The sequence below is a fragment of the Etheostoma cragini genome, chromosome 23 (genome assembly GCF_013103735.1).
Source record: "Etheostoma cragini isolate CJK2018 chromosome 23, CSU_Ecrag_1.0, whole genome shotgun sequence".
Lineage (NCBI taxonomy): Eukaryota > Metazoa > Chordata > Actinopteri > Perciformes > Percidae > Etheostoma > Etheostoma cragini.
This window is the reverse complement of record NC_048429.1, coordinates 8,307,737-8,333,586: the sequence shown is the minus strand read 5'-3', so window position 1 is coordinate 8,333,586 and position 25,850 is coordinate 8,307,737. Positions and strand designations below refer to the sequence as shown.

Below are 25,850 nucleotides of genomic sequence, written 5' to 3'. Positions count from 1 at the left end.
AATGTAAAATAAAAATGTAATTGGTATCAAACGGTACTTGTGCATGCAGTTTAAGATACAAAACCAAAGGTGTTCTAAATAAACTACAAAGATGAGCCATTAATGGTGACGTTTGGTCGCAGATACATGACGTGGTCCGCGGAGGGATCCTAGCTTGTCAGAACGCTGAGAGCCAGTGAACAGCAGAGGTCTAACGTTAGCCCAGCCTCAGCTACTCATTAGGACAGAGCCATTGAAGTGAGAAGACGTTTGCTGTGAACATTTCTGAAAGCAAATGTTAACTTTCGGATAGTACCGTTTGCTGGACTGTCTAGCGTTTTGGGGGCTAGCTTTCAGTTTACTTACTGGTGTTCTGCGGTGGAAATAGGAAAATGTCGTCTCCAAGTCCGGGTAAAAGGCGAATGGATACCGACGTGGTGAAACTGTATCCTTTCTGAACATAAACAACAGTCGCTCATTCGCTGTCTAGTCAGCTATGTCCTGATGTACCTTTGTGGAAATGTGACATTACCAGACCTTATATTGTTGTTTGTTTGCCTTCGTAACCCAAAGCTGAAAGAGCTTTCATTGTGAATGACTGGTGTTTTTGTGTAAACATTATTTTGCTAGCAAAGCCAAGTGTTAGCTAGCTATTTATCTCCTTCGAACCTTCAGTCACTTATCGGGACAGCTGTGTTAGATAATCACATCGGTCCCATGTCCTTTTTAGCATTTTTCCAACTCTATATAATGTAACGATAGCTGTCTAGCTTGCTCTCTAGCTATATTTGAAAATTACTGCAACAGACTAACTAACGTCATTCTCCTTTTCCAGGAAGGTCTGTCATCTTGTTTCACCACCAATAGACCTGACAGCGATAGACTGTATAAACACCTTGACAATTTAGTTTCTTTGTCCAGTCTGTTAGGGGAGTTTAGTCAAACTGCCCCTACACGTTGACACAGGAGCTTGTTTACATAAGGCTAACGTCAACTGAAAAATGCTGCTGTCTTTTGTTCTACTCTCGTAAAAACGTTGGCGTTAATGCAGAATGTATAGCATTCTGGGGCTTATTAGCTTTGCTTTGTAACCCTATTAAGGATTTTCTAATTGTGTTATTGCATCTGACACTTGAAATGTTACCTTGTAACGCTGCTGAGCTGTCTGGCTAGCCTGCTGGTTAATTTCAACATCAAAATGGCCACCTGTTCTGTGTGCCTCACTGTACCTCAGTGTTTGCAGGCAAATATATGGAAGGCTAACTTGTACAATTTTGCAGTGGTTGTAATTTGTTTTGTTTTTTATAAATATTGGAGTGAACGTGACAGCTGTAAAGTGGTATAGCAGGTTTCATGAGCCTTCAGTCGTTCTTAATGAGGACTGCTTTAACTTTTATCTATTTGTGTTCTGTTTTTCAAGTCGATGTCACCATGTTTACATTTGTCCTGCGGATTTATTTTTTTCAACTTCACTTACGGCTGACAGAGGGAGCTCTACATTGAAACTTAACAATTAATTTCCAGTCCATGCAATGTTCTAGAAAACAGTATGAACAAGTAGTATTGTTATTGTCCCAGCTCAGTGGAAACCAGCTTAATGATTGGGTAGCTTGTTACTAGCCGGAAACCACAAGAGGGAGGGACTTAGAACAGCTGATGGGATGGCTGTACAGCTTAGTCAAATATGGGGCTAGAACTGGGCTGGTCAAAACCAACCAGAAACAAGGGGGAGTTGTCTCAACAGGGTCAACATAATGTTTAAAAAGAAAAGTCAGTTAGAAAGTCTTTGTAGAACCTGATATTGAGGAATAACAGTATTCCTTAATTTCATGATCAAGATATCTGACTCACGCAATACTGTGCATTCTATAATACATCCTGCCTAATACATCACATTAAAGTTGGAATATCAGTAGCCTATAGATACAGTGAAATTGCATTTGCTGTAATATGTGAGCCCATCAACAAGAAAAGTCAATCTAGTTCTTTTTAAGATACATTTCTCGTTAATTTGGCATGTGACCTAAGGCATTGTATTATGTCTGCTAGGTAGCAACAGTGCTTGTTTGAGCAAGTTTATGCCCCCCCCCTTGATTTCACCAAAATGTTGGCCTATGGCAGCCATGACACTGTGATGAAGCAGACAGACCAAGAGCAGCACCCACACACACACAGCTTTGCAGTAGTAGTTCACCCCTCTCCTTCCTGATCTACTTGACTGACAGGCAAAAGCAGGTTTGGTGTATGCCACCTGCCCAATTCCATACAATGTCTCTGTTTGTTTCATGATACCATGAGAGAGCAGTGGTCAGCAAGTGTTGAGGAAGACAGCCATGTGCATTTAAGTGTAGGTTTGCACAGTTGGGATTTACAGGCTTACATAGCACATAGGTTCACTGCTGATTAGAACCGTCTTGTTGGTTAGGGAGGTTCCAGGTTACTGTTATGGTAAACAGACCCTTCCTTCTGTTTGTGTCCCTAGAGCAAAACTAGCAGTAACAACCTCCTCTCTGTGCTCTCTATCCCTGCGTCTCCCCCCTGCTGTAACCAAAACCCCAAACTCGCAGGAGTGGCTTCTTTCTTATGGGCTGACACTGAGAGCCCTAACACATTAATTTGCTGTGGTCACCGGAGAGCTGAGAATCTAGAGCGTTGGCCATAAGGGAATTCATGAAAATGAATGTCAGAATCACCTCTGTATGTCATATCGGTGGGTTAAAGCTTTGTAGTAAGCCAGGCCCATGGTTGGCAGCCTGTTTTCTGCACCAAATGTACAGTCTTTGTATTAGCGTGCCAGTAGCCTAAACTACTCCTGAGAGTCAATAGAACACTTATTTATTGTCCAATTCTTGCCAAACTGTAGTCCTAAACCTTATAGTACCTTTTGGCCACTGACTATTCAGTTTTTCTCTTGGATACATTCCTTTAATTTTGGAACACAGTGTTCTTGAACATGAGTCTAAGTGTTGTGTCATTCCAAAGAGCTTTACATTCAGTTAGTTCTTCTGTTGGGTTGACTGCACATACTGTGTTGGTAGTGCTATTATTTGCATGTTTTCATCATTCTACTTGTTTTGCAAATGATTTTAAGCAGTAAGTTGCTGGAATTTGAGCACAGGTAGGTTACCAAGGACTAAGCCTATTTTAAATGTTAACATAGGCTCTTGCCGTGTTTGGCCTATGGATTTGAATGGGAAAGAAAAGGAAATGTGTAACATCTGTACAGCAGTTTATATTTGGTCAAGAATAACCTGAAGAAGACATGTTTGTACAAATGTGTACTTTTATTTGTCTGTGGTTGCCCTTATAAAGTGTTTATCTTTACAATAGCGCGTGTGTGTGCACGCGTGTGTTTGTGCAGTACAGTACTCATTCAATGCGTTTTCTTTATTTTCATGACTATTTACATTGTAGATTATGACTGAAGGCATCAGAATGAACACATATAGAATTATGCACATAAAAAACAAGTGTGAAATAACTGAAAACATGTCTTATATTCTTGTTTCTTCAAAGTAGCCACCCTTTGATCATGAAGGTCTAAATTTGCGCAGTCTCCTTAACAGTTGTTTTAGAGATGTGTCTGCTGCTAGAACTCTGTGTTGTATTCATCTGGTCTCTAATCTGAGCTGCTGTTAACTTGCGATTTTTGAGGCTGGTGACTTAGAGGAACTTATCCTCAGCAGCAGAGGTGACTCTTGGTCTTCCTTTCCTGGGGCGGTCCTCATGTTAGCCAGTTTTGTCGTAGCGCTTGATGGTTTTTGCAACTGCACTTGGGGACACATTCAAACATTATTTTTTGCAGTTTTCCGGACCAACTGACCTTAATTTCTTAAAGTAATGATAGCCACTCGTTTCTCTTTACTTAGCAGATTGGTTCTTTCCATAATGTATATTCTAACAGTTGTCCAATAGGGCTGTTGGCTGTGTATCAACCTGACTTCTGCACCACACAACTGATGATCCCAACTCCATTAATAAGGCAAGATTCCACTAATTAACCCTGACAAGGCACACCTGTGAAGTGAAAACCATTTCAGGTGCCTACCTCATAAGGTTAATCGAGAGAACAGCAAGAGTTTGCAGCGCTATCAAAAAAGCAAAGGGTGGCTACTTTGAAGAAACTAGAATATAAGACATGTTTTCAGTTATTTCATACTTTTTGTTAAGTACATAATTCCATATGTTTATTCATAGTTTTGATGCCTTCAGTGATAATCTACATTGTAAATAGTCATGAAAATAAAGGAAACTCATTGAATGAGAAGATGTGTTCAAACTTTGAGTGTGTGTACACACAGTGGAACTCGACAGGTTGGGCACCCCTGGTAAAAATTTGTATCAATGTGCATAAAGAAGCCAAGAAAAGATGGAACAATCTCTAAAAGGCATAAAATGACAGATCAGAAATTAGACGTATAATATGTCACAAAAAGTTAGATATTATTTCAATCATTTACATGTTCAAAATAACAGAAAACAAAAAACTGGCGTCTGCAGAAGTTTGGGCACCCTGCAGAGTTTATAGTATGCACCCTCCCCTTTGGATAGCTAAAACCTGACGGTGTCATGGATTGTTCTCAATCATCGTCTGGAAGGACCAGGTGATGTCAATCTTAAGGTTTTAAATTTCCAGACCCATCTGACCTTGCCAAAAAATCAGCACCATGGTTTCTTCTAAGCTGTTGTCTAGAAAACTGAAATTGAAAATAGTTGACGCTCACAAAGCAGGAGACAGCTATATGATGATAGCAAAGCGTTTTCAGATGCCAATATCCTCTGGTCGGAGTTTAATTAAGAAATGGCAGTCATCAGGAACAGTGGAAGTTAAATCAAGATCTTGCAGGATTCTGAGAAAAGCAAGTCAAAACCCATGTTTGACTGCACAATCCATCCAGAAAGACCTGGCAGACACTGGAGTTGTGCTACACCATTCCACTATAAAGATATACTTGTACAGAAATGGTCTTCATGAAAGAGTCATCAGAAGAATACCTCTTCTACGTCCTCATCACAAAAATCAGCATTTTGAAGTTTGGAAACGAACCTATAGACAAGACTGATGCATTGTGGAAACAAGTTCTGTGGATCGATGAGGTAAAATAGAACTTTTTGGCCGGAATGAGCAAAGGTACTTTTGTTGAAGAAAGGGCACAGAATTTAACAAAAAGAACCTCTGTTCAACTGTTAAGCATGGGGGTGGATCAATCATGCTTCGGGGTTGTATTGCAGCCAGTGGCACAGGGAACATTTCAAAAGTAGAAGGAAAAATAGATTCAATAAAATTACAGCACATTTTGGACGCTAACTTGATGCTATCTGTGAAAAAGCGGAAGTTAAAAAGAGGATGGCTTCTACAAATGGATAATGATCCTAAACACACCTCTAAACCCACGGTGGATTACATCAAGAGGCGTGAACTGAATGTTTTGCCATAGCCTTCACAATTTCCTAACCTTAATAAAATTGAAAATCTATGGATAGACCTTAAAAGAGCAGTGTGTGACAGACAAGCTCAAAAAACTGGAAGACTTTTGAAAGGAACAATGGGCGAAGATACCTCAAACAAGAATTGAAAGACTCTTGGCTGGCTACAAGCAGCGGTTCCAAGCTGTTATACGTGCCAAAGGAGGAAGTACAAGGTATTAACTCTGCAGGGTGCCAAAACTTTTGCGGACGCAAGTTTTTAGTTTTCTGTTATTTTGAAAGCGTAAATAATGGAAATATAATCTAAATTTTTGTGACATATTTTACAAATGTCTAATCTGTCATTTGATGCCTTTTGGAGATTTTTTTCCATCTTTTCTTGGCTTCTTTATGCACATTAATACACATTTTTACCTGGGGTGCCGAAACTTTCGTGTGTATGGACATTAAAATAACAACATGAAACTTTAAATTGCTGCCTGAAGGATCTCAAAGTGATTGGATAGCAGTTCTTTGAAAATTGGCCACTGTTGAATAATATTCAAGACTGTCGGGAAATGTTGGGAGGGGTGTTGCATGCTTCATCAACTCCAGTATCCTGGCATAAATACCATCGTATATGGGTCCTAATCATTTCCCCCCAAATTAGGTGTATGAAACAGGTGTGTTGTGTTTTTGCTTCATGTTTCTTAAACTGTTCTGAAGCAACTGTTGAGGCATAGTTTTCAGTAATCCTGGTTTATTTAGCTGTCAACAATCAGGGTAGGTAGGTTCCCACTACTCCCTTCCCCACGACATCCCTCCATCCTCCCCGTGTGGAAACCAATCCTGAGCTTTATCTGCACTCCGCTTAGTGTTTTTGGCCTCATTGTGCCCTTGTACCATGACATCCGGACAGCATCAGCAGTGAAGTCTTTTGTGTTTTGGCGTTTACAGAAGCCCCTGTGACCTCCATCTCCCGCTGCTGTCAGACCATGTCACACAGTCACAAGCAGCTATTCTGCACCCATTGCTACTATTGTGGGACTGAACCAACTAGATGCAGTTGGCTTTAATGAAGGAGCCAGCAGTTTTTGCCTGTTCTTGACTGAGTGATTGCTTGAATGAATAGGAACTGGATGGACTCAGGATGAGAATGGGGAATGCTCTGGTCTGACGATGAAGTTGCATAAACAAAGTGTGTGTGTGTGTGTGTGTGTGTGTGTGTGTGTGTGTGTGTGTGTGTGTGTGTGTGTGTGTGTGTGTGTGTGTGTGTGTGTGTGTGTGTGTGTGTGTGTGTGTGTGTGTGTGTGTGTGTGTGTGTGCTTGCCAAGTTATATAGGCCTTTGTCTGCACCCATGCATGCATTCTTTTGTTGTTGTCATTAACAGTTTATTTTTTATTTTCAACACAATTTTCTATATATATATTTTTTATACACATGCTACATCATCCAGCCCTGACCAAGCTCCTGCTCTTCTTCCTTTTTATTTCTTTATGGTAGACCTAAGGTTACAGAGTATATTGTGGATAAGGCCCCTTCTAGTCAGGGGGCCCCCATCTTGATTGACAATCATGTTTGGGGGTCCACGAGCAAGGCTTCTCTGACAGTAGAGTTGAGGCCCTCACTGTTAATCCCACAGTGCAAACAGCTTCCTGTACGCATGGCTGAGTTGACTTAGAAAAACAGATGGACTGAAGTTCCTTTCTTTGTTTCACATGATTTCTTTTTCTGGCACTGCCTTTGCTGCTCATGTGCACTGTTGATTTAATGTGGAAAATCGAAGGAGTGATGATAGGCTAGCTACATGTTTGGTCATATGTTGGAATATGGGCCAGTAACACTGAGTCCAGTTGTCTAAAAATGTTGACTTTAAAATAGCCATTTGTTTTGGCTAAAAGGTATGTCTACATGTATTTAGCAAAAGAACCTTATCAAAAAAGTGCAACCAACACTACCCACACCCTACACTTGACTCTATCTTGTAATCTGCCTCTGTGCGTCTCGTCTGTATCAAGTTGATAAAATTAGCTGAATCTGTCTCACTACACAGAGATTTGGGTATGTTAGCAGTTTCCTCAACATGTCAGTGTTGAAATTCGGGGTTTTTCATCTTTAACAGACAGAAAATCTTGTCTTGTCTGTTAGTATATTTGCTCATTAAATGGTTGCCTTGGATTCAGGTCATTTTTCTTTTGTCCCGCATTGGTTTTGTGATCATTAATGATAATGTTATATGTCTTTAACATGTGTCTCAGCTGAGGGATTGTTATTTTAATTGCGAGGGGTGGGCTCTCATCTCTCACAAGAGAAGACAAAGAATTTAGCCTGTGCAGTACTGTGCCGCTCCAGCTCTCACACAAGGAGGTAGCCATCAGCTAACATAGTTAGACCAGTATTTAATATGCATTGCAAAATAATTATAATATTTTGGGATAACTTTTAAGCATTGAGCTTGATTTGTTTTTTTCTTCTTCTAATTGTTTGATTGCACATGCAAATTGTGGATCGCAAAAACAGCTTTTGCAATTATGTACATTTTCAAAACTGTTACTATAATGTTGGTTGAAAATGTTAATTGCAATGGGTTTTAGCTGTGTTTACACATCTCCCAGTAAGCTGAGAAAACAGTCTTAAATTCTTATGAATATGGCCAGGTACAATATACACAGGTTCACAAGTTTTGTGTTCTTTTTTGTTTACAGTAAAGTAACTATTATAATTACAGTTGTATACCTAATCCTTATTCTTCATCATGTTAAATGTGTTAAAATCCTAGATGTTTACCTTTTTAATTTTCAAAGCAGAAATGAAAGTATAGTTAATTTACTTCCCATCCACCATTCAGTGAGTGCAGCCCTTAACAGCTACCAGACATTTTCATGTTGGTTTCAGTGAGTCCGGCCTTTGGAGCCGTTTGTCCATTGATATGTAAATCTAAAACCTGCTGCAAGGTTTTTTGTCTGCACAGATCGCACACGCTGACACCAAGTGCTATACCAGAATTTAAACACTTACATTTTTAGAGCAAGCTGGGTCCGAGCTAACATACTTTATTCCATATTACTGATATAGTTAGTATTTCCATTAACGGCTGCATTTACAAAAGCCTAAGCCTTTTTACTCATACCGTACCTGTTTGTATTGGGGTAATTGTCACTAAACTCAGCTACAATGCAAAACAACTTTGGCGCAGTTCTTATTATTAGCCTATGTCTTGTGATTGTGACCATAAGAGCATATTTAACTGCAGTCTAGCTTATTTCCATAGAGGATTTCAATGAGGAGAGACTTGATTTAAAAGTGAAGTAAGTTGATGAACATGGTGCATAATAGGTTGATATGTTGAGTCTTTGGCGATTGCTCTACTGCAGTGTTAATTTATAAGGGGTATAAAGGCCGTGGATATATAGGACTATCTCCACGATGGAGTCTAGACGCTGGTGGAGGTGATGAAAGGATAAAGGAAGCCAGAAGATCTGGATGGACGTGATGTGAAGCGAAGCAGGGCTTCCCGAATGAATTTATGCTGAGCTTCATTTACGAGGCAGCAGTAGCTGGCAGAGTATAGAAGAGTAAAAATAAACACGAGAATAACAGGACCGTTTTCTTCAGGGTTAAAGTTTGTCACATATGTAACCAATTTCCTGTCAGAGATATATTAAGCTTATGTTGTGTTTTTAGTAATAAGCAGAGGTTAAAGTAAGTTAAAGTGTTTTGGGAGATGCTTTTAGAATCTTAGACCTTAGATCTTTTAGACCTAAAGAAAGCTCCATGTCGCAGAATCTCCTGATCTCTTCATAAGTTTGTTTGTGGACAACTTTATAGACCTCTGAATATGATCTACATAATTCTGCTAAAGCCCTAGTAAACATGAGCTTAATACGACTGTTCCACCCTAGTCTTTGAAGGATTGGATCACTCTTTATGGCTAATTCATTTGTTTTGCTTCCACATAGAATAATCATATTTTCTTCATCTGTTTATGTAAGTCCATAGTTCCCCAGATCTACAAAGCTAGGCGGGAGATCTCTCTTATCTCTTGTGGGATCTGGGCTGAAAGGGGAAGTGAGAGCAGCTGGCTTGACCACAGGCATGATTTGTGTTAAGCTGGCTTGATGATTGGCTAATTTTTAGCTGTATTTCAAACTCAAAGGAAAACTTCCTCCTTTATAAACAGTGAAAATATGTATCTAGGCTTCTGTTGTCATGTTTTTCCCCCGCTGTACTTTTTTATTATCTTTTAGCCTGATGTCGTCATACTAAGATTCTAGTCTAAAATATGAGTCTGATATTGCTCCATCGGGCTGTGATAGTGGGGCGTTTCAACCGAACCAGGAAAGAATTCAGTAGACCTACAACCAATCAGCAACGGAACTCAACTGTCAACTAAACTCAGCACAAGTGAGACAAGACGAGACCAAGGGGTTAAGCCTATAGACAGTCAAAGAAATGGACCAACCGATCCCATTGCTCTCGACGGAGACCAGTGAAGGATATTAGAAGCAATTTTCCGGGGAGTGCTGAGCGTTACTGCGCAGCCTCCAACTGAGCTTGACGACGTAGAATTCGACGTGAGCAACCTGTCTGAAAGTAGTAAGTCTTCTGGGAGCTGTGCCAAGAGACATCTCAATCATTCCGAATCTTGCAGAGATAAAGTGTAGGTATATGTTAGGAGATAACATAGGCACAGGCTTATTATTGTTAAAGGAGAATTTTGGTCAATTTCAACACGTAGCTCTGTTGTTTGGAAATTTTGAATGCTGTCAGTAGCAAGAAAAAATGAAAGCAACTGGTGCTGACTACACTGTGTTAACCTCCTGCTAGAGTTAGCCCCCAACAGACTCAAACAGGGCAAGTTTTAAACGTGTTCTTAGCCTTTTAATATGTTCAAAATGTCATTGCAAGTGCCTACCCATGTGCAGTGATTACTTCTGAGGGAACACAATGAATCTGACCACAGTAGATGTGACAGGCACACAAGTTGTGTTAATCCATAGCTCTGTTTATTTCCTGTTTTCTGGTGAAGTCCACAATAGTTGATTGTGGAACTCATGCAGTCCATATTCCACAACTTATTTTTTCTAAAAAACAATTTGCCGTTATATTAGTAGTAATTACTATGTAGAAACAGGCTGTAACCTGACACCACAGTGGAATGCAGCAGGTCAAAAGTTGCGAACAGTCATGCACACATACCTGTGCGCATGCTCAATAGCTCTTGAACTCCAGCTCTCCTTTTTAGCATTTTGTCAAGTATACCGTAGCTATCTAATATGATCTTTTTTGTTTTCAGTTTCATGTAACCCGAAAGAAATTTTAACCTAAACCAAATCCACAGTGCATCTCATTTTAATATACAACACAAGAAACAGGCAAGTTTCGTACTGATTGATTAATAGCTTGATAAAACCTCTGAAATATCAGATTGAAATAGTATATATTATATCATGGAAATGAAAAAGTTGTCTGGATGAATGGGAACTGTTTTTAAACTTGGCTTCTTGTCTAATTCATTTTCATTTTCGTCTCCTTTAAACTCACCATGTAAACACAGGATTATTTATCTACTGAGTCAGTAAGCTCGGGCGTGGGTGTCTCGGCATTAAAATTGAGCAGAGAGAGTTTTTCTTAATGAGCAATGGAAAAAGTAAACCGCTGGGATAAGAGATGGAGTGGGTCAGTTACGGCTGCAGTGACGGTGTTTGTTTGTTGTTGAACTGATTAAATCACTCTCACAGCAACACATTGCCTATCACTCATCTGCCTTCTGTGGCAGGTTGGTTGCTGTGCTAGCTGTCTCTGTTTTCAGAGTGGAGTGGAGGGCACACGGTAATCCTTCTTGGCTCGATGCAGTGCACTAATACATAAAAAGTTTAATGCACAAACACATGGCACATTTACATGCAGGCTAGGACTTCAAAGAAGTAATACCCATGTATAGATGAAAGTGTTGGGCAGAGACGGCACACGAGCAAACCCTCTTTGACTTCTGTGAGAATATCAGAGTGGGCATTGAGCCCATATCTGGAAGAAGAAAATTGCAAAATGTAGCTCACTGATGGTAAGTAAGTCATCTTTCTTACCATCTTTTTTGGTAAACAATATACGCTTCTTCTTTTGGTTGTCTATACTTGTATCTCTTTTGGTAGAGGAAGCCTACCCATTGCTTACACACTGAGGACAGCTGCTGTATTTCCTGCCTTTCATCTGCAAGGCCTTTGATTGTACATGTGTGGAAGGGAGAGAAAACGAAAGCGAGGTAGCTGCCTTAGAGTTCCTAATCTCTAAACAAAGATGTGCTCTAAACAATTACTCTTAGGTTAGTGTTTGTTCTGCCTTTTAAAACAACTAATTTGACAAATTAGAATAAGCCAATCCCGATGTTCATAAACATTGTCTTTTTTGTTGTTCTTTTGCACATGTGGGTTAGCGCTTTTATTTAAAGTGTCAAAAAGTCAAAAGTAACCTGTCCAAATTGCACCATCTTACACACTGTACGTCCTTGGGTCCCCAGCAATACAGATGCTGTGTAGTAGATCAGATGAATGGTCCCCGAGATTGCACACAAATACACAGATTCCTTGCCTAATAGTTCGATGACGCCATTTTATATAATGCTGCCTCTCATTCTGTTACTGCTCTTTCAACTCATCCGTCTAATTTTTAACATGTTCCAAACAAAAGCTTTCTGAACACAACTGCATAATAATGGTTAAGTTTTTCTAATGTTCCAACTGAAAACTCTTCTAGTATTGACCTGTCATCAATCACATGAAAATCTGGTTTGATTCTTAAACAATTACTATCATTATGTACATTTAAAGTCATATCCAGACAGGTTTTGCCCTTTTATGTATCTTTATACAGGCCAAATCATCATGATTATCAGCCAGCAGTCCACAGCAATGTCTTTCATATCCACAGGTCTGCCTGCAAGGCTAGAGCGACATTCACCAGGTTGAACTCTTTTCTCTGATTATCTCTGCATCACTATCTCTCTGCCTCTCTGCCTCTTTCCATGTTCCTTTTTGCTTTATCCTTCAACAACTCTTTCTTATCTTCTCATGCTTTCTCCCACCCCCCTGCTCTGTTGGCTGACCTTATTTTACCCACTCGTTTATGTTCCTATTCCCCTCTGGCTTTTTGCGGGTTAAGAACTATTAGTGTCTTTCAGACCGACTTCTTAGCTTTGCTTTTTATGTTCATTCTTTTAGCCTTTTTCTCTGGTTTGTGCCATTAATAACCAGAAATTCTGCATGGTGCCCCTTCTGTTACTCAGTAACCTAGCTCTCTCCTAATGCCTTTTGGGAATATTTATATTGCTGTCTTTCCTCTTATTTCAGCCTAGCCTGCCCTAAAGGTCTGTTCATTCCCCCTTATAAAAAGATTACTTAAAGCTAGAGGCATCAGCAGGTGTTCAGAATATTTTTGAATTTGATTGTCCATGCCCAAAGATAGATGTACTTAAAGATATACAATATTTTAAGAAACGTTTTCTTCTTTCCATGATGTGAAACGTTTTGGCACTTTTGGATTGCTTTGTTTTTCAAAAAATTGATAATAAACAATACATAAGAAGTTGTTACTCGGTACGGATACTGGATTTATTGAATCACCCTGTTGATGAAAGGGTATAGTGGGCTTTTCCTTCTCTTCCTCTCAAAAAGAAAGATGAGAACTCCTCTGAAACTAGCCGGTGCCTCACATTTACTAGATAAACAACTTCTGTCTCCAAAGAGGAAAATTTCAAGCATGGTTGACACCACATTGTTTGACAGAGTGCTGTTTATGATGCCCCATCACGTTTGTTTTCCATACTTAGAAAGAGGTTGGTCACGGGATATTTTGATCCAGGGTCAGACAGGGATAGTGCCCTGAATGGACCAGAAGGAAAACAAGACATGTCTAGACCACAACCGTAGATGCTAATTACTGCATATTGCTACAGTTGAACCTTTTAAATGTTTGAAATCAGGATAACATTGACCTAAGTGCTTGAAACAGGGTAATTGGGAGCCAGAAATTGGTTCTTTTAGACCTTGTTCTATGTAGCATTTTCAAGTGTGAGTGTTGTCAAGCCAGAAAATCAATATAGGAAAAAGTTTTGCAACTGTAACATTGCTGTTACAGTTCAGGGCTGTCTGAGATATGGCAACAAGGAGGATGTTTGTATGTTCCTCTGGATTATTTAGGCTTTGTGTATCAGATTACAAGTGTGTGTAAAAGGATATTTACCTGGAGCTAGCCACAGATTATGATTTATCTATACTAATCCAAGGTGGGGGGATGGATGGATAGTTGTTATGGTGGGAATAGGAAACAAGTAGATAGGGCTCCAGACTGACCAAATGCTGTTGTTGTTGTTGTACAACATCATTTCTTATAATAATGATTTCTTGTTAGCTATCAGAGTGAAACCAATTTGCCTTACCTTTTTTAAATACAATGTGTCATTTCACCTCTGTTTCATACAACTAAACAAAAAGACAATGCAGCACATAGTTGATTGGTATATACTGAATGTCCTGCCTATCCAGTTGTATCTTTTTTTTCCTCTGTTTGACTGGCTGAGTGGCTGTTTATCAGCTACACTCTGGATACTTCTTCCACTTCATCAAATTGTTACAGGCTCTACCTATCTTCTGTTTCACCAGACCTGCCAAACTCCGTTATTGCACATGCCTTGTCAGAGTGCTTCTCTCTGATTGGTTGTAGTATTTGGTTTAATGGAGCCAATCAAGTCTAGCGGAGGAATCTCAACGTAATGTCATCTGAAAAGTGACAGTGACTAGTTATTTACTGTTTGAAAGGAATGAGTGCTTGGAGGTTTTGGTCTTAAACAAAGGGCCAGTGGATTACCATTTAGACCATTGTGTTATGAGGACATCCCCCTCGAGGAAGATGGCCCTATCTAAGACACAGATGAGAGATGACACATTCCCTATTGAAAACTTGACATGGGAATTTGTGATTCTTGACTGAACTTCATCAGTTTACAAGTTTTTGTGTGTGTGCAACTTCTGTGTACACAGCATAGTCATTTAAGAGTAACAGTCATGTGAATATAACGTTATGCGAGAAGTCAGTCGGTGCAATTTGGGCTACTCCTTTTCCCTACCCTTTGCCTCACTCTTATGATCTCACTAATGGCTACACGAATATTTACAGATCACTAAGACCCCGACCTTTGCATTTGTGCTTGCTTGTAATTTTGCTGTCTTGTAAAGTGAACTCCTGCTAGACACTTTTTTCTGCTAACATGTACTTAGAAGTGTCAATTTAAGGTCCAAAATGGAATAATCTAGTTTTGCACAGGTTGCCTAGTTCTTCTTTGGCTTCTCAGTCAACATGGCCAATGTCAATTAGTCTTCAGCATAATCAGTATTGATTTAACACCATTAATGGCTTATCCCCCACCATGCATCACTGCTGTCCTCTATAACATAACACAAACATCCCACTCCTCAGCGTTGTGTCCCTTTTTCCTGTGGTCATACACACATTCACTTACACACCAGTGGTTTCACTACTACACTAGTTAGATGCAAATGTGTCCATACATGAAGGACAGACTTTGTTCAGCATAAACATAATCCATGTTGTCTAATGTGTCTGACTGGAGTCTCCCTATTGCACATGGCTAGTTGTTGTTGTTTTGCTGTCATGCTTTGGATACATATTGTCCTCCTTGTGTTAGTTTTTTTTCATTCTGCCTAGGATTTTGCATCAAAGAGTTTCAGCATGGCTCTTTGACTCCAGCACAAGCCAGACCAGAGAGCTTCCTCTTCTGTCTGACAATGACACGTTTCCTTGTAGAAGCCAGGGACTCAGTCTGCTCTTTGCAGACTCAACCAGAGCTTAAAATAACCTTCAGTTTGATTTAACCCTTTGGGGGTCAGTGCTACATTATTGCTAATGGGATACTCACTTAGTCAGGATTGACGAGCCAGCTGCTACTGTGTGGTGTGAAAAAACAGTGTTATCCCATCTCTTGTCCCTTCTGTCTCTGTTTTCTTTGAGTCTTTCACTCTCATTTTGTGATCATTCTTTCTCTCATTCTTTTGTTGTTTTCAATTGGTTTTCCTGTGCCTCTTAGCCCTGCTTACATGAAATAATTTCTCTGTGATGATTTTATGTTAGATTGGAGGAAAAAAAAATGGTTCACTTCGGTCTTTTTAAACCTGGACCCTTAGTTTTTTTTATGTCTTTGTATGTTAGTGACTGATGGGAATTGGTCCAGTATCAAGCAAGCTCGCTGCAGTCAGCAAAACAAGCTACAATGTATGTTATTGGGCAATTCACACCTTCAATTTGAATCCACAAAAGTGCTGTTTTTAACCACTGACGTGCTGAGATTATTGTTCCAAGTGTCTGACAGCATGGAATGGATTCCTACGGAGGTCAACTTTAATCGCTAAAGCCGCCAGACTCCATGTAAATAAACAGTAATTTCAGCATTGTACACTCCACTCAAAGTTGACAAAAACAAAATAAAACTATGAAAAGCTGTCTTGGTTTGTCTTTCCACTCAACCAACAATCGCTACTCTGGTTTGGTTGAAAATAACACTCACTTTACTGATTTACATGTGGAAATATGCTGGTTCTATACATGCTTAAAATATTGTTTATTTAAATGGGGTCTTGGCAGGTGGTTGGTAGGTCTAGAGATGGAGATCTCTGAGCTGTTTCTTGTTAAGAAAAAAGAGGATTTTACTCCTTTAAAAAAAAAAGGTCCATCTCTGTAGGGATCCATTCCATATTATAATCAGACACTTATAATAACAATCTGAGCCTGTAAGTGGCAATAACAACGCTTTATTTATTTGCCCTATAGGATTACATTGCAGCCTAACTTTTGGCCTTCGTCATTGTTTTTGCTTACTGGACAATTTCAAAGATTTTTGTTCACGTAAGTTACCTACACAAAAACATAGGAAAATAGGGTTTAGGTAAAAAATAATTACCTTTTTAAATGGTTGCAGGCTTATAGTCTACCGCTTGACAAAGGCACATCTCAGTGTAGTAACTCACACGTGCCTTAGCGAGTGTTTCTTTCTGATCCATTTGGGTTATTGGAGCCACTATGTCTAGCTGAGGAACTCAACATAATGTCATCTTAAAAAGAACTACATGTATGTCTGTGAAACTCTTTTGTGTAGGTTTCCCATAGTGGGGGATTCTCTCCACTTTCCTTTAGAGCATCATAATCATAACGAGTTGAATCAGAAATTGATTATGACAAACTAAGTTGTTTTTATGTTGTTTGGTATCTAATGTTGAAATGGGGCTGACATAGCAAGGGTTTAAGGGTTTTGTCAGGAGTATATGTGGTACAATAAACTTGTAGAATCTCATTGTAAGGAGATTGACTTCTGTATTGTGGTTCTCAGTGGGGACTTTGGTGTTATTGCTATTGGAGAGGGACAGGTGGAGGAATGCCAGCATGGTTCTGAAGCATGGGGGAATATGATCTGCTGGCAGATGTGAGTGTGCATGATTTTTTTAGTTTTTTGAATCATTGGCCTGCATACTTCACATTCAATCTGGGTTAATTAATTCAGCGTGCAGAATGACACCTTGGTGTAAGGCTATCGATTTGTCATCTATGTGATGCTCCGGGACTAGGGGTCGGAACATAATCTTGCATTGATTTGTTTTTTTATTATCCGTCTAAAGCAATTATTTCTCTCATTAGTTTTCATAACTATGTATGATATGAAAGAATGATATTGGTAAGGAGAGAGGACTCTTGTCGACGAAGCATGTAATGGGTTACCTGGAAACCACTGCAGCTGAATTACCATTTAACAGAGGCCAAATTATTAGTGATCCTGAATGTTCTTTCATAATTTTTCATTATTGTAGTCCCTCAGGTTGTTTGTGTTCATGTGTATGCAGTAATGTGATTATATTGTCCTTAACAGCCTTAAAGTATTGAGAGCAAGCATGAAGTCACCATCCTCAGTGGACTCAATGAATTTGTAGTGAAGTTTTTTGGACCACAAGGAAGTAAGTGTTTTCTTTTCTGATTTAACAGTGTTGTTTTGTCATGATAAATTAAACAACTATCTTTATTTGTTGGTGAGTCCTCAATCGGGCTGATTAATGTGCTCCTGAAAGCGGCCATTGGATTTTGGGTGTGTTCTCACCCGAGTTCCATGAAATATGGAACAAATTAAGGAGCGTTTATTTATGTGTCTGCCACTTGGGATCTTGAAAGCTCTCTGACCAAATGTTTAACTTTTCTTAAACTCTAATTAGAGCATGACGTGACAATGAATGTTGTTCTGAGGTCAGCCAGCACAGGAATTTATCATTTTTGTGTGTAGAACACAAAGAGTTTTGTCAAAGCAGGCATAAAGAATGTAAAGTGTAATGAAACCATGCCTGGGGCCACAAAGTGGATGAGCCAGGCTAGATGGGAATTTTGATGAGGAGAGCGGCCTCATCAGCAGGAAATACTTCTTTGTGTGCTGTTTGCAACATCTGTCACATTAAAACCACTGCCACTTAAAGACTGACACACGCATCAGCAAAGAAAGGAAGTGGGTGTAAGACCCTGTTTATGATGCCTCTTAACTATGCAAAATAAAATGGCACTGTTGTCTGCCCACAAGTGTGTGTGTGTGTGTGTGTGTGTGTGTGTGTGTGTGTGTGTGTGTGTGTGTGTGTGTATATGCATATGCACATACTCGCCACCAGTCAAACCAAGATTGTTTTCAGTCACCTATGTGCTGTTCAGTACAACACAAAAAGGGTCCTGTTACACACAGCTACTCTGGGAGAGCATCACTCACTCACACAGTCTCTTCTGTTTTAATGTTGGTGCATAATATGAAGTGATTTGGAAGTAAAGAATTTCCCTGGCCTAAAATACATTACTGTACTGCAAAACATGATGTAAATGGAAAAGGGAAAACACATGTGTAGTTTTTTTAAGTGGCCCTCTCTCTATTGTGTTTCTGAAAGAGAGGAAAGGAGTGCATACAATTGATATAACCCTTCAGTGTTTAAATCCGTCGTAGTGCATAATGGGTGAAATATGAAGTTAAATGGAATGAAAGTCTCTTCTCTGTCATTCATTTTTGTGTTCCCTCCTCATGTACAGCACCTTATGAGGGAGGCGTATGGAAGGTGCGAGTAGATCTTCCTGACAAATATCCTTTTAAATCACCATCAATAGGTAGGGGAGCTCTACTATCTCATGAGGGATTATAAAGTCACATTTTTGGGGGAGGTTCCACTTTTTGCTTCTTTTTTCTTTTAAACACTTTCCTCATCTCTGCCTTGCTTTTTCAGGATTCATGAACAAGATTTTTCATCCCAACATTGATGAAGCGTAAGTTGATTATAGCCATTTATTTGAAGTCAGCATTTATTGGATTATTGGTCCTTAACACCCTTTAAGGCCATGTGTATTTAAGCTCATCAAATAATATGTGCTTGTAATTATGTAATATTGCTGGCTGTCATATTGTAAACTAAAAACATTGATTGAATTTATTAATATTTCTTTGTTTTCCATATTTCTTTATACATGTTTTAACATCTAGGCTTTGAAATAGTATAACATATCAGCTTGTGTTGTGAACTACACTTAGCTTTATATGAGCCGCACAATTGGCTAGCAGCAGAAAATCACCTTATCTCAGCCCAGTAATCCACAGAGAGTAGGTCCTTTGACGGACTCGGCCTGTGAAAGTTGGTCTCTGGGAGGACCAGGGGCCAGTTTCAGAAGGCAGATTTAGTAAATACTCCTGAGGTGAGGGAAACTCTGGGTTTTCCATTTCAGAAAGGGAGGTTTATCAAATCTTAGAAAGAGGCGTAACTCCAGCCCGTTTCAGAAAGAGAGGTAACTTAACCTCAGAGTCAGTTACTATGGTAACTGAGCCTGTGAACCTAACTTGGTCTTCCTCCACAGCACTCTTTCATTTTCTCATTCAGTCTGTATCAGGAAAATTTTAGCACAGTTTTGTCATCTGCATGAATAAAAAAAAAAAACAGAGTTGGTTTATTAACTCTTCCAGGCAGATTATAAATAGTTTTTTTTCTCTCTTGAACATGGCCTGTCCTCTTGTCGACAATCCTGTTGAAGAAGAAGATGTGTTACTTCAAAAGGAGTTAACCATACATCGGGAGATTAAATTGAGGCCCCAACTAGATGTATTTTCATTTCGAGATAACTACCTATTTGAGCAGTATCGTTTTTCTTCACAGTCCATCAGATATGTACATAACCTTATCCGTCTTCATATAACTTAAGTCACTCCTCATGGACATGCCCTTACATCCGAGCAGATTCTTTGTGTCGCATTACCTTTTTTACAAACCGTAATTTTCTTAACAACATTGGTGATGCGGAGCATATTAGTAATGCCACTGTATGAGTTGTCAGAAGAGTGCCTCGCTCTGAAACATTTTTGAAAAGTTTGTATAGTGTTCCCTGGGCACAAACCAGTGAGATCCATTAAAAAGAAGTACTACAGGATTGCAGGTGAATGAATATTTAAATTTGAAATATATGATTATACATTATAAATCTGTTTAATGACATGGTGCTGCAGCCTCAGAATGGGATTAGTAGTACTTTTTTGCCCACAGGATTGCAACTATGAAAAAAATTTGAAGTTCAATACCATCCCACCAGTTTTCACCTGTAATATTATACTTGTGATTAAATATGAAATTAATGCACTTTATTCGAGCAATATTCGCCCAAACCAATTCTCGCTCTTTTGCAGCAGCGGCCTTGTGTCTTTCTCACAAAATAGATGTGGAACTCGCTGTATGCGCGCATGAGTATTTGAAATTCCAGAGGGGTTTGTGGTTGTTGCCATGGTGAATCATAGTGTCATGGCTGCATTCATGCAGTCTTTCATAGTGTTGGTGCCTGTGATTAACTCAGAATGAACCTACTCAAAGGTGATTGAACCAACGTAAATCAGCTGTTCTCAAACAGATAACTCAGTTTCCCCCCATCTCAGGGTAAAGTAAGTTCAAGGTTAGACTCCGAGTTATTTCAACCTCTTTCCTGTGCTTCCTCCCCAAAGAGGACTCTAACTCTGTTTTCTTCTCTGTTTCCCAGGTCAGGGACAGTGTGCTTAGATGTAATCAACCAGACATGGACAGCCCTTTATGGTGAGTGGCCCTACTGCTTATGTGTCCATATTAAGTTTCCCCTCTGAGGTCTATGTGATTATGTGCAAAGAACTTAACACACTGTGACATCAGCACCAAAAAGGTAAATGCGGGCCCCTCGCTAGCAAGTGTGGTCCCAGTAGGCAGTGGTGCCCAGTTGTCCCTAATCTACTTAGTGAGGGGAGAAGCAAACACTAACGAGGTACTACCCTGACCCAGCGGAGTCAGACAAGCTTCACCTTCGACAGAATGATTTACTGTCAGTCAGCTTTGAGAGACAGGGACATGCTCACATGGTTGTACTTAATCATTTGTCACTGAGTTGCTCTTCTCACTGTCAATGTGTGTCTCTGGTACTCTCCATGTCCCTATTTCCCAATTCATTTCTCATTACAGACCCTTCACGGGGCCATGATAGCTTTTAATATAATAAATGCAATATAAATGACTTTACAGCAATATCCCAACAGATGTTTCAATATTTCACCCTATTTGTTTTCCCTGTTGTTCTGGATATAAAACCCTAAATGGTATTTGATTCATAATGAACTATTGATTCTTTTGTTTTGATATAAAGAGGAAAGGAGTTGATAACTAATGTCAATATCAAATGAGGTAGCTTGGCCCGTTTTTGTCTTCTTTGAAATATAGTTAATAAATAATACAATAAAACTATCAAATCAAGAATCACATTTGTGTTATGTAATCTTTGTACTAAAGTGCTGCAGATTTTGTTTTGTGTTTTTGAAAAAAAAAATCAGATTGGACAAACATGGTAAAGAATAGGCCAATCAACCAAGAGACAACGCAAGAGAGAACCAAATCAACTGTTTAAATCTCTTCTTGATAATACTGTGTAGACTGTATGAAAGGGTTTGTTTTCCCCACTGAATGGACGAAACAGTGACACTTAGGAGATGAGAGCGGAATTGCAGACATTTCCACTAGGCCTCATCTCTGAGAGAAAGCTGAGGCCTGCTAGCAGAGAGCTAGTAAAAGGGATTAGTGTGGTGCTATTTGCTGTGAGGCTATCAGGGGGAGGATTTTACTTTTGTTGCTAGCATGTACACCTTGCATTGTATGGTCATCACTGACCGTTGTGTGTACATTGATTGTGATCTTTCCTATGGCCAATTAACAGAGCCATCCGTTTTATATTAGACGTGTAGTTGCCATAATATTGGGTGAGCATCAGGTTCCTTTCAACGAAGCCTGACAATAACGCCATTAAATGGCCAGATTATCTAATTGTTGGATCACTTATTTCTGTCAGTTGGTAAAGGAGTAATGAAAAATCTGTTGCCTTCCTCCCTAGATCTGACCAATATCTTTGAGTCGTTCCTGCCGCAGCTGCTGGCTTACCCAAACCCCATCGACCCCCTGAATGGAGACGCAGCTGCCATGTACCTTCACCGGCCAGAGGAGTACAAGCAAAAAATCAAAGGTTCAAACTAATCTAAAACTGTTAATGTAATCGCTTTTAGAGTCTTATATTATTGCACAACTGGAAAAAGGAATTTTCCCAAATTTATTAGCCAACAAAATATAAGTACCGTAGTTTGGATCACCTCATTCTCTTGGAGTTTAGGCTATCACTGTGTACTGCCTGACCTCTCTCTCTTTTCCTCTCTGTTCTGCCCTCCAGAATACATCCAGAAATATGCAACAGAGGAGGCTCTGAAGGAGCAGGAAGAGGGGGCAGGCGACTCTTCATCTGAAAGCTCCATGTCGGATTTCTCAGAAGACGAGGCCCAGGACATGGAGTTGTAGTGATAGGAGGGCTCCACCATCCCGCCTCCTCGTTTAACCCCCACAGAGACTATATTTGATTTCCTAACCATGAGAAAGCAGACTTATAATATTCATATTTAAACAAGTTGATTTTGTATTATTATTACTACTAAACAAGGATTTTTATGGATATCTAGCCTTTGGTGTGTTTGACAGACACCCCTCCCATTCTGTAGCTGTTTCTCCCTACACAGATGTCAACATTGCTTTCACACTCTCTCCCTGTTATTTACACATTTTAAAGGTGTCATGCGGGCGTAGACCGGAAACCTCCCCGAGAGCATCTTATTTCTTTACTCAAATTTCACTTTTTAAAACATGAACAGTCTTTATGTTTGACCTGAATCCCAGTTCTTTTTCTAGAAGTCTAATTGATTCTGACAAACATCTTTTGTTAGTTGCCCCACTACAGAGCTGCTTAGGTCTTGCTTGCCTGAGTGACAGCTCTACAATATTGTCCTGTAGTCAAGAGGGTTTTTTGACATGAACAATCACACACAAGGTGTTCTAACACACCTTATATAAAAATACTTAAAGTGTAGTGCCAATAGACGCTTATAAATCAACCCTGAATGATGGCTTTGTTTCTCGTTTAGTTTGGATGATAACTTGGTATGTTACTTAACTTAATGTTACTCTTCGTTAACCTGCGGCAGCTGCCTGTCTACACATGCCGCTGTGCATGGCAAAATAAATGCTTAACAAGGTCAGGTCTTGGAAAACAAATTAATTAAATATGTCTTGTTACAGGGTGAAGGACAGCGTGGTGACAAAGATGTGTTGGGTGCTTTTGGTGTTGATTTGTTGAACGTACACTAGCTGCATAAACCGAGTGGAAGACTCGTGCACAAATGAAATGAAGAAGGGAGTGGCCTTTTGTGAAGACTTTGGTCAGAGTCACTTGGTATGATGGAACCTGGAAACAGCCCAGATCTACCCTTTAAATATCTAACCATATGAATTTCATTCATGCAGCTCACACTAGTTTTCAGTCAGGAGGTGCATCAAACACATGAGCACCAAACATTCTCATTGTGCACAATGCCACTGGCATTCAATCACCTGTCCTGCTTCAAAAAACACATTGCTGTTAGTATTATTGGTCAATAACAACTTCTTCAGATATAGAAATAACGTAGTTATCACCTATTGTGGTGAATTCAGAAAACCAGCACAAATCAGTTTTTATTTTAGTGAAAAGCAACAGAAATGGTCATATGGGTATTGATTGGATCTGAGTAAAAATGAAGGGATTTATTGAAGATTCGGGTTTTTGTAGTATCGGTCCTCCTCACATGGAGTTTGCTCCAATGCATGCTGTTCGTATTGGTCTGACCTGCGGTCTGTACCCAGACTGCATCAACCGGACCCCCACCCTTTGTCTGCCTCCCAGGACACCTATTTGGATCAGTAGTTTTGAAGAAGATTACAAAATAAGAGCTCAATGTATAACATTTAGGCTTGTAGCGAATGAGAATTAGTTGAGAATTAATTTCATATGTATAGGTTAGATTTAGCCAAAAGAAAAGAAAGATGTTACTTATTGTTGATTCAATGTGGCGGGATAACATGTAAATCCATGATACGTGGAAAGAATACAGTGATAAGACACCGTCCTGTGGTCTCATGAAAACTCTGTTTAACCCAAAACATTGGCCGAGTGTTGCTTGTCGGGGCAAACATGGTAGTCAAACTACCTAGAAAACCCTGAGAAGTATTCACTTTATAGATTGCAGTAAGAACCGCTGGTTGCTTTGTGGGAGATTTAAGGCTAAATCATCCTCAGAAGGTTACCTTATCCTCACAAAAGGAAGGGCAAAGAAGCGTTAAGTCCCCAAAACCATTATTCCAAAAAGCCATGAAAGTTACATGCAAAACCATTGTTTTTAGTCATCCTACTTTTATTTTCCTCTTTCTGCAATATGACCTTGCACAATTTGTGATTTGATATTTAAATTTTCACTCAGTCGCAGAAAAGGGGGGATTGCCCATGGCTGAGTATTTTAGCTAATGTAGGATCGTTAGACTTTCCTGGCTCAGGTTTGATATACAGTTTGGTTGTATCTTGCATAGTAATTACCATTTTTACCCAGGACGTGTTGAAAGGATGGGATTCATGCTAATATTTGTTGAACTGTGTTTTTGACAGGGTACTTAGTTTTGCTCGGTGTTGACTTCAACTAAACAACATATGCTCTATGGCTGTATTACAGATAGTTAGCTAGTTTGGTATACTTACCTGATAAAGCATTCATTGTTCATCTGATTTTTAGTTATTGTCTGTTGTGTGGTTAAATGTAAGATACTCCATAGACTTGCCTGCTTGTCCTCTTCTTGCAGAGTTGTACGGATGAGTGTGAGTGATTTCAAACTAGGGTGATGTTTGACCTGTAGTGAGCCTGATAGATCTAACTGTACAGAATTCAAAAGTGGGGTTCAACCCTTTTCAAGATGGATTTTCTCCAAAAACACAATCCTATGCTCATAATTTCTCTCACCCAACCCGGGGAGGTTTTGAATGTTAGCTCAGGGTTAGCTTCCAGAAGGATGCAGCCATTGTAACTGTCGTAGAGCTAACTTTTGTCATATGTCAACATGTTCAAGGCAGTATAAAGCTATGTGAATGTTTTCAGAGTGTTTGTGGTCCACATCCACTCAAACAGAACAAACCTACAAACTGAATGCAGATTCCCCCACTCATGATTGGCTTGTTTTTTCTCCATAAGCAGCCTATAAATGTTTGTTTTCCATTAGACATACTTTCTTTTTTTGTTTTTAATCTTGGCCACCAAGCACGACTGTTCTAAGTTATGGTTCAGCTTAATTATCACCCTGATAAGAACTTGATTTTTAGTTTTTTTTTTCTCTTAAATGATTCAGAGTGAAATTCTTGTTTTACATTTGTGCAGTATTGTATGCGAGTGCTGAAAATACAATATATCCAAGTTGATAATTGTAATAAAATGGCACATAATGATGCAATTGTGCAACAGGGGACTAATGATATTCTTTTATTTTTTCAAAACCATGACTTTTGTGTTTGGGTAAAATCATAGGTTTGGTTTTTGGCATCTGCTGGGCAATAAACTGATGATATACTCAGCCGTGGCCTGGTTTTGCTCTGGTAAACATGACACCATTCTGATCTTCACTTCTTTCTTTTTTTTAACTCCACATTTATTCATTCAAGGTCAAAATAAATAACTACTGCCTTTGTGTTTCAGGTTGTCTTTAACTCGAATCAAGTACTAAAGAAAATGTCCTCAGTGAATGATTATGCTTCCCATTGCAACTTGAATTCTAAATTATTTTTGGAAAAAAAACATGTTTATTATGCTTTTATTTAATTTCCCTTTGGCTTTCACCCCTCCTCGTCTGCTCCAAGATCACAGGTGTACAATTTACAATGTCTTACCTACCCACAGTTTTAAACCACAACTCCAGACAACCACAATAACACGGTTGACGGGGCTTCAAAATTCTAACTGCAAATCTGCAGAGAAGGTCCGGTCCAAAGCCATAGCCCCACA

The 25,850-nt window shown here is 39.4% G+C and overlaps 1 protein-coding gene across 1 annotated transcript; it reads left to right on the top strand.

Annotated features, from left to right (window-relative positions):
- The first annotated feature begins 147 nt into the window (after positions 1-147).
- Positions 148-25,671, top strand: ube2h (ubiquitin-conjugating enzyme E2H (UBC8 homolog, yeast)). Its single transcript, XM_034863474.1, has 7 exons — positions 148-424; positions 17,324-17,400; positions 18,500-18,574; positions 18,691-18,730; positions 20,477-20,529; positions 21,845-21,973; positions 22,175-25,671. Exons 1-7 carry the CDS (start codon positions 372-374, stop codon positions 22,297-22,299), a joined length of 552 nt encoding a protein of 183 aa, XP_034719365.1. The 5' UTR covers positions 148-371; the 3' UTR covers positions 22,300-25,671.
- The last annotated feature ends 179 nt before the right edge of the window (positions 25,672-25,850 follow it).

What these genes read in the sequence shown, in the direction of transcription:
- ube2h (XM_034863474.1), top strand. Translation starts at nt 372, where the DNA reads ATGTCGTCTCCAAGTCCGGGTAAAAGGCGAATGGATACCGACGTGGTG. An exon ending in TTTTAAATCACCATCAATAG is followed by an intron (nt 18,575 to 18,690) that starts GTAGGGGAGCTC and finishes TTGCTTTTTCAG; the next exon opens with GATTCATGAACAAGATTTTT. An exon ending in GTACAAGCAAAAAATCAAAG is followed by an intron (nt 21,974 to 22,174) that starts GTTCAAACTAAT and finishes TCTGCCCTCCAG; the next exon opens with AATACATCCAGAAATATGCA.